Source organism: Sinocyclocheilus rhinocerous, unplaced genomic scaffold (assembly GCF_001515625.1).
Source record: "Sinocyclocheilus rhinocerous isolate Xijiao unplaced genomic scaffold, SAMN03320098_v1.1 scaffold166, whole genome shotgun sequence".
Classification (NCBI taxonomy): Eukaryota; Metazoa; Chordata; class Actinopteri; order Cypriniformes; family Cyprinidae; genus Sinocyclocheilus; species Sinocyclocheilus rhinocerous.
In genome coordinates this window covers 893,515-908,959 of record NW_015633186.1, presented here as the reverse complement: position 1 = coordinate 908,959, position 15,445 = coordinate 893,515, and the positions used below count along the sequence as shown (strand labels likewise).

The window sequence follows — 15,445 nt, the reverse complement described above, 5'->3', positions numbered from 1 at the left end:
GAAGCTGCTGCTCTCCGGCCCTCCCCCTCGTCTGAACAAGACTTTCTTTGATATCTGGAGAGGATGGAGGTTGGATCCTGGACGCCGCTGCTTGGAGCAGCGAGGTCACAAGGCCCTAATGCATTTAGCATCGACTGGCCCTCTCTCGTAGCGCGTCTATTAGGCACTAATTTGATTTGTACCTATTCATTTGCAGTCCCTGCAGCAGCACCGAGTTGGCCCTCTCCATAATTGGTTCTGTCTCTATTTTTGCATCATTAGATTAAGCCCGACTCCCGGACACTTGTAGTCTGCGCTTGTCCGTCCATTTATACAGCCTAATGTAACACAAAATTCATTACTGATCACATTACTCTCAACTTTTGGCCCCACGGGTTGGCGGATGAATGTAACGTTAAGCATCTCCTGAAGCAGGAAACCCAGAGTACGGACAAAAAATGGATTGCGGCGAGAGGCTCTAAATAAACAGCACGGTGGCTGGGGACAGGGTGCTGGAGCCTCTGATGAGCGCTAGCCATCCGTTATGTCAGTCTGTGTCTTTTTCACCCAGACGTCCGGCTGCAGTTAGGAATCGGTGCCAGACTTTAAGAGTTCGAGCCATTCCCATTTGGGTCTTTGTTGAAGGTACCAACTAATGTGGCAGTAAGTGCTGAGAGTAACGGCAGAATATTGGTAATTACCCTATAGTCATCCAGAGTACCCTCTTCATTTGTTGTCATGGGTAGTGTCTAGACGGTAAATGGTGTTCTGTGAAAAGTCTTGCAGGATTCATGTGCGACGTAATACAGTGTGTTTGTATGTTGCAGATCACATCAAAAGATAAACTTGAGAATTTGTCAGTGACGATCTGTCATGTGACCAAAAGTTGAACCATCAAATTGGCATAAAATTTTCAATTTTGAAATTTCGTGTACACTGCCATTCAAAAGTCTGTGGTTGTAAGATTTTTTAATGTTTTTGATGAAGTCTCTTATGCTCACCATAGCTGCATTAGTTAGATAAAAATACAGTAAAAACATAAATTACAAAAAATATGAAATATTACAATTTCATATTGCACTATATTTGTTTACATATATTTTAAAATGTGATGGTACAAGCTGAATTTTCAGCAGCAATTACTCCTTTATTAAGTGTCACATGTTCCTTCAGAAATCATTCTAATATGCTGATAACATTTTTGTGTAACCCGTGATTCAAGATTTTAGAATTAAAACTTTTTAAATTAAGGATTTAATGCATCCTAGCTAATTAAAATTAATTTAAATAATAGATAGTTGAGGAAGATATAGATTAGATAGATAGATAGATAGATAGATAGATAGATAGATAATACTGTGTGAATTAGGTAAATACTCTTTTGGTCTCTAAACTTCATGGACCCCAATTTTAACCTCTTTTCTAGTGTGTAAGTGCCATAATTTTATTCTTTGACTTTTCACAGATTGAGGTTTGCCATCTAGACACGACTTAACAGCTGGTGTGGGATTTATCTGATCGGTTGTAAAGCAGTGTGGGATTGTGTCGTTGAGCTGTGGGTGAGCCAGTGCATCTGTCTATGTAATACCTGAGCAGCTTTCTTTGTAGTTGTGGGACGCCCCATTTAATAAGGCAGGTTCAGCCGGGAGCCTCTTTGAAGGGTCGAAAGCAGATGGTTCGACACTTAGCATCTCCTCACGCACAGGCGCTTCTTCAGAAGAGGATTGCAGCGTCAGGGGACATCTCAGACTCTTCTTCTTCTGCTTTATCAGTCGCTAACTACTTCTCCATGTTTCATTCCATCTATCCCCTTCCTCCAGTTCACAGATTTAGCATTCTTTCGTAGTTTAACATCAATGAAATTGGAAAACCGAGAACTGGGAATTTCTTCTCATGCAGGTAATAGAGAGCGAACGCAAGACTCCCAGTTTACCGTCACGCAAGGAATGTAAGAGAAAACTCTTGAAATGCAGTCATCTTAAAATTAGATTTTGGCCGGCGGCATAATGTTGCAAATTGGATTTTTGTCATTGGTGCTAACCTAACGTAAATTCCATTTAAGCAGGGGGAAGAGGACACCACCGCTGCCAGTGTTTACTGAGGTTGCACACAGGGATTATGTCTCTGTCATTCCTCATTACTCCAGCCGCCCCAAAAAACACATTTATATCTATTTCCCCGTTAAGCCTACAGTACTGAGTGCACACTCTCAAATCCCCATCCCCCTTCAGCCTTACAGAGCTCTCAGAAAGACATGACTCTTAAAAATTTGATAATGCTAATACACTGTCTGTCTTTAAACAAAATGCTGCAGCGAATATTTTTCTCACATTAGTTTTATTTTAGTGAATCGGTTCGTTTGGTTCACAGTTCAAACTGTTTTAAAATCAGATAATGCTATTGTCCTACCGATGATTCCCAGTGTTTTCTAGTAGTGATGTAGTCATAACTTGTAAAAATTAATATAGCAATGCTAAAATGTTGTTTGTGTTTCTTCGTTGATATAGAGATTTGAATGCATGCTTGTATGTTTTGTGTGGTTGATTAGCACAGTACTGTGATTATGGAAAGGTTTTACAGTAATTGTGTGTCAAAGTTGAAAGGACCCTCCTTTGTTGTCTACTGAACCAAATATATGTGTACTTTTAAAATTATTAAGGCCGATGGGTTTTTGTGCACTTGAAGGAGAGCCCACACTGTCGGAGCCGGACATGCCACAATAGCTTCATTGTGAAGAGGATGTTAGCGACAGCTCTCAAGCACCCTCTCTTTCTTTCTTCCTCTCCTTTCTCTTCATCCTTGAGTATTCAGTTCAACCCTCAGGGCAGAGCTTTACAGTGACAGCAACACACGTACATACACTCTCTAAAACACATACACAACACCTTTATATATACACACGTCAGTGTTGTTAGCTTTTTAGTAATAATTTATAGTGTTGCTAACTGCTTATTCAGCTTGACTGTAGTTGAACTACTTTCATTTATGAATATCTAGTTGCTTGTTAAACTACAGTTTTGAAGTAGCTTTCCAACACTGAAACATTCACATGGCTGGCCCTTAAACAGTCATGCATGGCAGCTGGTAAAAGAAAGAACACATGTACATGAGCATAGTTTTCCCGACATAAATGGACACTTGCATGCTGTGACCACCACTGAGCTGACTGAACTGTGACCGGCTGAACTTACGATGATTAGAGCTTTTGTCACGAAACTAGGAACAATGCACTTACATCCGCCAGTAACACTCGTCTGTACATACTTCTCCATTGGCTAGACACTCCAGGGCGCCAAAAATCTGTCTTCCTCTCGATTGGCTGTTAGCACTCATGAAAGAAGCAGGATGTTTGTTTTCCAACCTCTCCAAAGCCATCAAAACATTCATCACTCGATATTTTAGCCTTTGCGCACTAGTTGTCAAAGTTTTAGTTTATAAAATTGTCAGGTCCTGTTTGAACTGTTTCTTTTTATGATTGAGTTAATTGTCTGACCAGGAATTGGTTATAGTTGGCTCTCGCAGAATCTGTGTGCAGAACTCCACAGAAAGTTCCTCAGGTTTCCATAGAATTAGAAAGACGACATTCTGAAAAGTCCCTGAGTGCTTGTGTGTTTATTTAATATTTTGGCAAATTTGATGATGTTTTCAGTTATAAATAACCGTGTTATATTCTCAGCTTAAACATTTTAATATGTTTTAATTTATTCTCTAGAAATCAGCTGATTTTCCTTCCCAAATAAGTACAGAAGTACAGTCTTGCTGTTGACTGACATGGCTGATAGTTTGAACTTTGAGTAGATTTACAGTGAATTTCTGTGGTAATGCTTACTCAGACTGAGCCTCACCATCTACTATTTATTTCATGTATGCTAACAAAAAATTGAGGTTTGATTGAGAATTAGGCATGAAAATGTATCAAAGAGGCCTTAAGTTGGTAATGTGCAGCAGCTAATTACTGGCATACCAGATTATCCCAGCGCACAATAGGGTAGATCCTGTTCTGGGTGTACTGAAAACCCTCTATTGTTTGCTTACCTGGTTAATGACAGTAATATTCCTGTTTGAATTGGACTAACTCACAAGTATTCTTTCGCCAAATCGCAAGCTATTATCCGAAAGAGCGTTCCGTGTCTTAATGTCACGGCTCATTTTCATGTGGTGCGATAGTCATCACTAAAGCAACAAGACGCAGCTGAAAGCACAGCAGCCCAGTCACTTGCCATGCAAAGGACTTAGCTTGTGCTAATCAATCATCCGCCACCTATACGCAGCACGCGGACGATGGATTGCATAAACAAACCCAGCTCTAATCTGGGTCTGCTCAATCTCCTGCCAAACCCAAGTTCCTCAGTGGAAGTGTGCTGGACCATGAAGTTGTGCTGCAAATCTGTAGTGTTTAGCTGCTCTATAATGCCTGGTACATGTGAGTTTGGTAAGTGTAAATACATCCATATGTCATTTCAATCGTCCTTTTCTTGAAACTGCCCCTCTGTAAACTGCATCTCCTCCAGCACACAGTGACACTGTATTTGTGGGCAACAAGACAGGCGTGATCATAGAGATATTAGGTCCATTTCTGCATGCTGTGTTGATCTGACCTATGTGGAGCTGTTGCTGAGGATAGGGCCTGCAGCTCTCAATTGCCACTTTTCCACTGTCGGGCCAGTTAGAGCCAGTGCTTTAAACGGGGCCGGGCGGGGCTAATAGCCTCGGACCTGTAGCACCGAGGCCAAAATCACGCTGCGTTTCCACCGTCGGGCCAGAAGCTCCGCTGCGCCTCACTAAAACCCGCCCTTTACACGCCTCTCAGGAACAACGTTACACAACCCCATCGTTTCACCAGCAAAGAGAGGTTATCAGAAAACTAATCAAAAATAAGTCACTGGAACTAGTGCGATCACAAAACGAACATGATAAAAGCGTCCGTTTGTTTGCATGCTTTGTTAAAGATTTAAATCCAAAAGCATCGATGTTTTACAATAATAAGTGATGCATTGATCATAATGAATTAATTTATCAGGATTGAAAATTAGTCACACAGAAATAAAGCGGTATGAACATAGCCTACCTATATACATCACATTTAGAAAGAATGATAATTTCTATATTTTTATAAAAGCTCCCGAACAAAAACCATTATTATATTTTTATGACATACGCAGAGCTAAACTCTCGAGACGAGACATAACAGATAAAATATGTAACTAAATAAATACACGATTGTGATAGAGAATAAGAAGCTGACGTCTGATTTCTTCAAGCGGTCGTATTTACCATGTTTACTATGGTAACGTTAATGGCTAGCGTGCATAGTCTTTTGCATCGCTTATAAATATTTCTGCCTTGTATGGGGATCATGATCCACATCGGATCAAGTTATTTCAAACACTCGCTGCTGTCTGAAAGTGAGTTTTGAACTAAAATTATTTTAAAAGTCTTTAATGCTGGTGTTATCTGTTAACTTTATGAAATGATCCGCAGCGCTGACGCTCTACAGACGCGGAGAAACTCCGCCTTTGTTCATAACCACTCCTCTAGCCCCAGCTGGCCCGCTTTGGCCCAAGGTTTTCGTCGGGCCAAAAAACCCGGGCCGTTGGCCCCGAGGAAGCACCATCGAGGCACGATCAAGCCCTGGAAGTGACAGTGGAAACGCGACTGGCCCTGGCATGCACTAGCACGCCCGCTTTTGGCCCGACAGTGGAAATGCGGCTAGTGAGTTTACTGTGCCATTGACCCTGATGTTGAGCTCAGCTGTAGCTGACATCATTACTTACATTGTCTGAGACCAGGAACACAAAAACAAATCTCTGTGGTTCTTCATACTGTGAGAGCATGTGTTGGATAATGACAGTAGAAAGTGAGGTGGTATTAGTGCATGGATAGATGTGTAGTGAGATGGCCAGGAGGGGAATGAAGTGTGAAAACAGGAACACCATTATTATTTCCTCCCCTCAGCACCCATTCATCCTAGGATCAGTCTCAGTCCAGCCAAGGTTTGAGAGTAATGTGCAGCGACAGGGTGACATGATGAAGAAGAATTCCTGCATTCAGAGGCTCTCTCCATCAGTGACACATTGGGCCTGGATATCATTTTAGCATTTATCCCCTGCTTTTTTCCCTTGTTCTTCTTCTAGCCTACAAACTAGTTATTAAAACAGTAAAGAAAAGGACGGAAGCTGGGATTGAGGGTAGAAACCGAAGCTTGCAGTAAATGGGCTTTTTGTGGGATTTTTTGAGACTGCACTTAACAGCTCACTCAAGGGAGCGACAGTCAGAAAATAGCGGCTCGGAATGAAAGAAGGGAGAAAGAAAGTGAGACAGCTGAGGGGGTGGAAGGAGCACTTTTAAAAGATGTTCCAGGATGTCTAGACATGGTGTTGGTGAAACATGACGAAAGCGCCAGGCATTTGAGAACGCTGCAAATGGAAGCAAGAGGCAGGTGTCGGTGAGACATGCTACGTGTCAGAGCCGTGATTCCACAACCGATCCGGACTCATAGGGCATTTACTGTGTTTAGCCTCTCCAGAGTATAAAGAAGAGTTCATTATTCAATACCACACTTACCTGGCTCTTTCCTACTTCTCCAAACTCTTCCTCCCTCTCCTTTCACATCTACACATGTGCGTGCTGTATATATATCAGTAGAAGAGGTTGCATGAATTAGTGATAGAGGACATAATGGAGGGTTTCTTGAAGGCACAGCTGAAAGGCGTTACAGCGCTAGCGGTCAGCACCGATATGAGATCACTGACCTGACTGCAACACTTTCCAGGAAAGTGAAAAGAGGAGAGAGGATGTGAAGCGAGCGAGGAAGAGAGAGTGTGACTGTCGCTGCCTGCGCCGCTGCCTCTCTTTCACACACACACGGTTCTCTAATGGCCTCACACTTAGGAAAGCACTCACACACTCCTCCCTCGGAGCTGTGAATAAACATTTTCTCTCTTTCTTCCTCTAGAGGCGTTCCGACACTTTCAGGTGATCGTGCGCTCAAAGAGGACAACATCATTTAGTGCTTTTATTTAATTGCTTAGTGATGATCTGACTAATGCAAAGCAAAATGGCAATTATGCAAAGCAGAAAACACATTGCTGTTTATTTTCTAATGTGTTTGTGGCTGGTAGATGAAAGTCCGGTTTGGTGTTGGTGAGCACGTGCGAGCTTAAGCTTCAGGGTGAGTGAGTGAGTGAGCAGTGGTGCTTTTCAGTGAAAGACCAGCTGAGTGCAGGATTCTTCCTTGGGCTACAGGGCTTTAATGAACCTCACTCCATCAGCAAGACTTGTGTGTGTACATCTTAGGATGCTTGGCATGGCGTACGGCTCCGTTGGCCGTCACATTGACCGTGCCCATCAATCAAAGAGACATAAAGCAATATGGACAGCAATTAAATCAACTAATTGAATCAAAACTCAAATTAAGCCACCAGCCTGAGTGGTTTGTAATTGTAAATGGCATGAGCCTTCCATCCCACTGGCTTAAATTTGAGACCTGCGCCTTGAGCAACTATTTAACCAATTACTCTGCTAGCAGTAATAGACCTTCTTAATGCTGGCAGAATCTGAGTGATTTTGTTTGACTTGGGTTTTTATTTAGAGGCTGTGGTCTAGTGCGATAAATACGAAATCAGTCGTGTTTGTTATCTTAATGGATTTGGCCACGTTTAGTCCATTTAGCACATTTGGAAAGTTTGCTATCACTGTATACTATTCAGAAACAGTTTAAATAAACCAATTGAATTACAAACGAAATCATTTGAGAGTCATTAGTGGTGTTGCTAAGACAAGAATCGCTATAAAGTGTAACCATGCCTGCCCACTCTGGAAGATTCATAATGTAAGAGTTACAAGGTTTGTCACAAAGGTGAGTCAAAACATTACAAACTGGATTTTAAAGCAAAATATTTTAAAAAGGTACAACGTACTTGGCGTCTTTAATTAGAATTAGGAATGAGAAATTAATGTTTTCAGTTCAGCAAAGATGCATTCATTTGATTAAAAGTGAACACATTTATAATGTTACAAAAGATTTCTATTTCAAACAATTGCTGTTCTTTTGAACTTTGTTCTTTAAAGAAAAGAAAAAGAAAGTATCACATTTTCTAGAATTTTTAAAAACTTTTATTCATTAAAGAATCAAAGAAAAAAGTATCACAGGTTCCAAAAAATATTAAGCAGCACAGGAGTTTCAACACTGATAATAAATCAGCATATTAGAATGATTTCTGAAGGACCATGTAACACTGAAGACTGGAGTAATGGCTGATAAAAATTAAGCACTGAATTACAGAAATAAATTATATTTTGAAGTATATTAAAATAGGAAACCAATATTAGAAATTGCAATAATTTTTCACAATATTACTGTTTTTTTTCTGTATTATTGAACAAATAAATACAGCCTTGATGAGCATAAGAAATCTTACTGATCCCAGACTTTTGAACGGCAGTGTATACAGATAATTAAGTTGTCGACGTGATTTGGAAAAAGTTCAAATAATACAGACTGATGGTTTTAATAGAAGTATATATTATTGATTAACAACCCCATGAGCTTTCAGTAGATCTGTATTTAATGATTTAAATTGTTACCCTAACAATCACATTGCAAAGCACTAAAAACAGTCCAAACACTTTAGCAACTGTATAGCGATGCCCTGCCAACCACCCAGAACACTCTAGCATTGTGCCAATGAGTTTTGCCCGAGCAAAGACTGTTTTCTCGTTTCACATTTTCTCCAGCAAATGTAAAAATCTAGTTCATATTCTGCTTTTGTAGAACAGCACAAGCAGCTGATATATCAGATATGGCAGACATTAGCATCTTAGCATTTCCTCTCATATTTCCTAGAAACATGCTCTCTGGCTCTTCCGACTCATTCATCACCTTGGTGTTATTTCAGTGAAAGTAAAGGAAGGAAAAAATATAGAAGAAAATGAATCATTTAAGCCCATAAGTATATGTGTGGAGAGTCATTCACACCTCTGTGGTAATGCTACACTAGAGCCTCGTTGAGTTCGGACGTTACATGCAGGAACATGAATATGCTTTCATTTCAACACGCACTCAACTCACTGTGCTCTAGTTAGAAACACGGCAGCAATGTGAGATCTGAGAGTTTGTGTGTGGTTATCATCGTAAGTGTGATTACTTTTTTAGCACTGTAAGTTTTATCATTCATAACTCACATTACCGTCTGCAGCAGTCCTACTTTTTAGCACTCACTCACTAGATTTCTTTCTTGCTTGCTGGTTGCTAGGGTGGTCGATAGTAATGAAAAGTGCTTTTTGTGAAATGATCATGAAGTAATAGACTCCGTTTGGTCTGTGTTATGTTTGTACCCTCCAGGCCGTCTGTATGCAGTGAGATGATGTCTGGTCCCTCACACGCATCACCATAGCCTCCACCAATAGCGTGGCTCTGTTTCTAATGAGTAAATGAGAAATGTGCCCTTGCTGGAGGATGGTATGTGCCAGGGCAGCAGAGGTTACAGTAGGTTTTCATTATATGTAATTGAAAGCATAATGGAGGCCGGCCACCTTTACCTGCACTGCTCATAAAAGCTCATTCTGTAATGACCATGAAATATGGACTTTTACATGTGGGCGGGGCTTATGCCTTCCATCCTTTCTGATAGGCTCTTGTCGGTTTGGCAGCAACTTTGCTTCTAATCTGGAAAGTGTGTGTGTGTGTGTGTGTGTGTGTGTGTGTGAGATTGTGTGTGCACCAGAACGTGTAGTATTTTTGTTGAGGGTGCAATTAGGTCTGTTTCTGCTTGTGTTCAATGAGGAATCCTAGAAATGAGGGAGTACAAACATAGTACAAACATATCCAGTATCTTGATTGGAGATCAGAATTAGTATTAGCAGTAGTAATTCAGATTGTTATTATTATTATTATTATTATTATGTCAATAATAGTAATTCAGATCATTAAATCATTAGTATCGGATCATTAGTAGTCATTTTATTGTTTTTATTGTTGTTGTTAATATTATTAATTAGATTTTATTGTTTATTATTATTATTATTATTATTATTATTAAACACAGTGTACCTCACATAATATTTTTTTCTTTGTTCTTTAGCCAAATGTTTCCGCTTGTGCTCAGTGATGAATCCTAGAAATGTGGGATTGGGAGTACAAATATATCCAGTATCTTGATTGGAGATCAGAATTATTATTATTATTAGTAGTAGTAGTAGTAATTCAGGTTATTTTTATTATTATTATTATTATTATTATTATTATTATTATTATTAAACACAGCGTATCTCACAATTTTTTTCTTTAGCCAAATAGTTTACATTGTTTTATACATTAGCATGTCAACTTGAAACAATATGTTTGATATGTTTGTTTGATACATATTTTTAACCTGGATACATTTTCTGTGACACAAAATTCATTTAATGTGGATTTAATGTCTGTACTCTATGTAAATTAACAATGGGTACTCTTTCTCCGCGCATCCATATATCTTTGTTCATTTATCAGTAAAAGTCCTGCTAGATTATGCCAAACACCTCACTATGCATTATTCAGTGGACTTTTGACAGCTCCAGAGATCACGTGAAAACTACAGATAGTGGCCAAATTTAAAATTGCATTACGGGTGTTGCCACAACCCTTTTTTCTGTTTTCTCTAGTCACATAGCATGGATTTCAAACTTTTTTGAGTGTGTTTCTACTCCATAGACAGCCAAGGTTTATTAAAAGCCCATCTTGTCAGGCAGAGACACATGACCTGGAGAGAAGAATGACGAGTGTGCTAATCAGCTCCAGCTGCATCCATGCTACGATTAAAGCGCAAACAAGAAACTGAACTCTTAAAGAGTGTATATCAGAGTAAGTTACGCCCTCGGTCCCGTTTACCCCCTTTCCCCCATAATGAGGGCACAAATTGGGTCCACTCTCTCATTGGCATTTACACAGGCACAGCAGTCTGATGAAGGGCTCTTTATGTGCTTCTGATGATCAGTTGACTCCCCCTCGGTGCCCGCATGTTCTCTTTCACTCAGTCGTGTTCTTCACTGAGTGAGTCTAATGTGTAAGCATGTGCTGGTTACCCACAGCAAACAGCGTTCTAGGATCTAGAAATGTCTGTGCCACGCTGGACTGGTGTTTACTGCCGAAAACCAGCCTGTTTGATAATGTGCTGAAGCCTGCCGCAGGGGCCCCACAACAATCAGACGTGCCTGCAGTGATGCAGAAGAGGGAATAGAAACAGAAAGGATTTCACAGTCTGTGTAATGTGCGTATAGTTTTAGGGGGAGATTTCATGTAGCTTGTACGTTTCATTTAAAAGAGATGGCTGTTGGTAAATGTAATGAATTAGATGTGTATTTTACAACTTGCCACTCATTTAATCATATTTGTAATGTATGCAAGCCTGTTTCCACCATGAAATAAAAATAAATAAATAAAAAAAAGATAATTCTTACTTTTTATGTCACAATGCAGGCTTTTTTTCTTGCAATTCAAAAAAATTTTTCTCAGAATTAAGCTTACATCTAGGAATTCTTAGTCTTTTCTCTGAATTCTGAGCTTACGTCTTGCAGTTCAGTTTTTTCACAATGGAATAAAAAAGTTAAAAAGCTAATTGTGACTTCTTTATATCTCACAATTCTGACTCATCTTCTCAGAATTGTGTTTATATCTTGCTTTTTCTGACAGCTTTTCTGACAGAATTTGTGAGGTATAAACTTATAAAAAAGTCTTGAGTTCTGGGGAAAAAAGTCACAATTACTTTTTTACTTTTTTAATTTTTTTATTCTGTTTTGGAAACAAGCTTAAATAGTAATGTATGCATGTAAGAAGCCGGTGTTTTTTTTTATTACTGCTTATATTTAATAACTATAGTTTATAATCTATCATTTTGTATAGACTTAATAAGACAAATATTCTTATACTTTGGTTTGCATCCATCAAATAAAAGCCAAATAAATTCTAAATAAGAAAGAAAATAATTAGCTATAATTAGAAAAGCTACCATTCATTAATAGTGGATTTTACTATGAATTAAATACTTTACAAATGACTGGTAATTCATAAAATTATAGAATTAAATGAATTTATTACATTTTACTGTAAATACAATACAAATTAATAGTATTATATAATAATTACAATTATGTATAATAAGTATATTATTTAAGTGTTTACCTTATTGGATTTTAATATATATTAAATATTTTATAAATAAATAGTAGTTCATATAATTCTATAATTAAATATTTTAATTAATTGTATTTTACTGTAAAAAAATACTTCACAAATTTATTAGCACTTTAATAATATAATTAATTATAGGAAGTGCTATTTATTTGTGAAGTATTTTATTTACAGTAAAATCCAGTAAATTAAGTATTTTAATAATATAATTTAATTTACTGGATTTGACCAATTTACTAATTATCTATATTTATAGATTTTTTTTTAGATGGATGGATGGATGTATGGATAGGTAGATAGATAGATAGATAGATAGAGTATAGAGTACTTTGTTATACAAGCTGTACACTCACTACTTTACATTGTAGCAAAGTGTCATTTCTTCAGTTGTCACATGAAAAGATATAATAAAATATTTACAAAAATGTGAGGGGTGTACTCACTTCTGTGAGATACTGTAGATAGATAGATAGATATATAGATAGATAGACAGAGAACTGTGATGTAAAAGAAATAAGATTCTGATCACACTGTCTTGCCCCTAGTGTGTGACATCATTATTTATTCGGCGCTTAAGACCAAGAGCAGAGTTTCCAGCGGAAGCGTATCACTGCTGGCTCTCTCCCTCACATGCAGATTCACAAACAAACACACGCCACCTGCGCGCCACAGCAACACATTCCCCGGTCCAGGTGTGGGCCCTACCTCTGATTACTCCAGCACCGCGCGGCATCATTTAAGCGCTGTTTATTTGCACATGCCCATGTGCGAGCAGCTTTTGGCTCTGCCACACTGTGTGCCTGTGCTATCTGCTGGGCACACGAGGAAAAGCAGAGTCACCGTCTCTTCCCTGGCACGCTTCTTTCTCTTTGAGCCAGTAGAACAGGATTTACGAGCACCTGTCACAGGGGTATGTGCCTCCTCTCCTCCCCCACCAGCGCAAATCATCAGGGGGAATGTGGCCACCCAGTCCCTGCTATCGCTTTAGCACCGTACAGTGTGCGTGTTTGAGATCTTCTGTATACACACCAGATAATAACTGAAAAATTATGGACACCACCATTCTGCATCTGATGTATGTTTAAAACACTGCATATATCTCAGCAGTTATGAGTCCCTGCTGTCCGGGACTGTGTACGCGATGGACAAAGTTTAACAACATGTAACATCTACAACATATACAATACAAATCATGCTGAGAATAACTCTCCACAAGGTGCCAAAACACAATCTTTGGCCATTATGTCCACAAATATTTTATTATGTACTTGGAAAAGAAAAAGAAAAAACATTTTACCCCACTGGATCCTTCACTTTAGTCATCTAATAAAGTGGGTCTTTTTTTACAAGAAAGCATAAAACATGGTTTTATTTTTCCCAAAACTGATAGAATTGTATCTCTGCATTTTCAAGCAGATTGTTTTGAGCAGTGTGTGAATTATACAGTAATTTTTAGGGAGGTTGACATTTCCACAGGAAATGTTCAGGCTGCACATAACTAAACATCAACTCATATTAAAGATATTTGTAACAACATAGAAACATTTTTGTGGTATATTTGTAATATGCAAGTCTTTTTCAAGTCATAATGACAGTTTTTGTCAATATTCCATGCAATAATTATCCTAATGAAAAATACTCAGGAACATGAGTGATTTGTTGAAGGTTACTACTTCAGACAAAGACAATATATGTTTGTGAGTATTTATTGACTGCAAAAATTTTTAATGTTTAATGTAAAAGAAGTATCTTATTTTCAACAAGACTGCATTTATTCCAATGCATCAAAAAAAAAAAAAAAAGAAATATTGAAAAATTTTCAGTGTCACATGATCCTTCAGAATCATTCTAATATGCTGATTCGTTGCTCAAGAAACATTTATTATTATTATAAATGTTGAAAACAGTTGTCTGGCTTAATATTTTTGTGGAAACTGTTATATTTTTCATGACTCCAGAACAGAAATGATGAATAGAAAGTAAAAAGAAAATGACAATTATATTTGAAATAGGAATCTTTTGTAATAATGTAAAAGTCTTTACTGTCACTTTTGATCGTTTAATGCAGCCTTATGGAATAAAACGTTTTAAAAAAAGAAAGAAAAATAATTCTTACTGTCTCCAAGCTGTCATGTGTCTTTTCTATTTTATAATTTACTTTAAAATCCCATTTTATAATTTACTTTAAAATCCCATCTTATAATTTACTTTAAATGAAACAGAACCATTTTCCCATTTTTCCTAAAGCTGAAACATTGTTTAGAAGCTCAGATGATTATGAATCATCTTAAATTGCAAACATTTCATTTATATTTAAAATAATTCAACACCTTCAGGTAACTAGTGAGATCTTGAGATTAACACACTTTTTACAGCAGTACAGTGAATCATTTAAAATCTTTAATGACTTCAAGGACTGCGGTGATCCTGCCTAAGAGTGTGAGTCTTGTTTAATGTTGGTATTTGCTTCATCTTTCTCTCTCTCTCGCTCTCTGTGTGTGTGTGTGTGTGTGTGTTTTGAATGCAGCAGAGCTCCAGAGGGAGGGAAGCATCGAGACGCTCAGCAATAGTTCTGGCTCCACCAGTGGCAGCATTCCCCGAAACTTCGAGGGCTACCGGTCCCCTCTCCCCACCAATGAGAGCCAGCCCCTCAGCCTCTACCCCACCGCCTTCCCCTAAAACCAGCCGTCCTGCCCCAAAGAAAAGTTCGCTGTCGCCTTTGGACAATCTTGACAGTACAACCACAACACATCAACACAACTCCATCCTGCTCCGCTATATCTTTTCTCTGTTCTTTTTCCTTTAATCAAACCTGGCATGCAGGAAAACCCTGTTCAATCAGGCCCTGCGTTACCATCCTTTGTCATTCACTTCCCTTGTAGATTAATGTTAACATTGCCTCCACCTGAGAGAGAGAAAGAGAGTGCATGGATATTAACCTTGACGGGTCGGATGAACTGTAAAAGGGATCCGTTGGAGTTGCCACTTTTCTCAAAGATGTGTCATATTACCAATATCATTATCAATCGAACTTCCAGTGCGCTTCTTTATTGAATGCGTGCATGTGTGTGAGAGTGTGTGCTCATCAAATACGTGTCCTGATTAGCTCTCGGTAGTTGAGTTTAGGTTTGAGCTCACAAAGCGCTATGCTGGTTTTCGATCACACATCAGTAGACAGTGTTTGATATATTTTAGTAGACATGTACTGTAGTTCACATTTGAATTGATTTGACTTTTATAGGTAATCAAACATGCTCATGTTTACAACTGAATCTTGTTACATTATAGTGTTTATGA

The 15,445-nt window shown here is 38.4% G+C and overlaps 1 protein-coding gene across 2 annotated transcripts in view; it reads left to right on the top strand.

The window, feature by feature from the left end:
* bcas3 (BCAS3 microtubule associated cell migration factor) overlaps positions 1 to 15,445 on the top strand; it is a 232,095-nt gene extending 216,650 nt beyond the window's left edge. The window contains exon 24 of one of the 2 annotated variants that reach the window (XM_016556989.1): positions 14,679 to 15,445. In XM_016556989.1, coding sequence (XP_016412475.1) covers positions 14,679 to 14,827 — 149 coding nt within the window. In that variant the 3' untranslated portion in view covers positions 14,828 to 15,445. Of the gene's footprint in view, positions 1 to 14,675 lie in introns of both variants that reach the window. The other variant, XM_016556988.1, reaches the window with a different exon arrangement.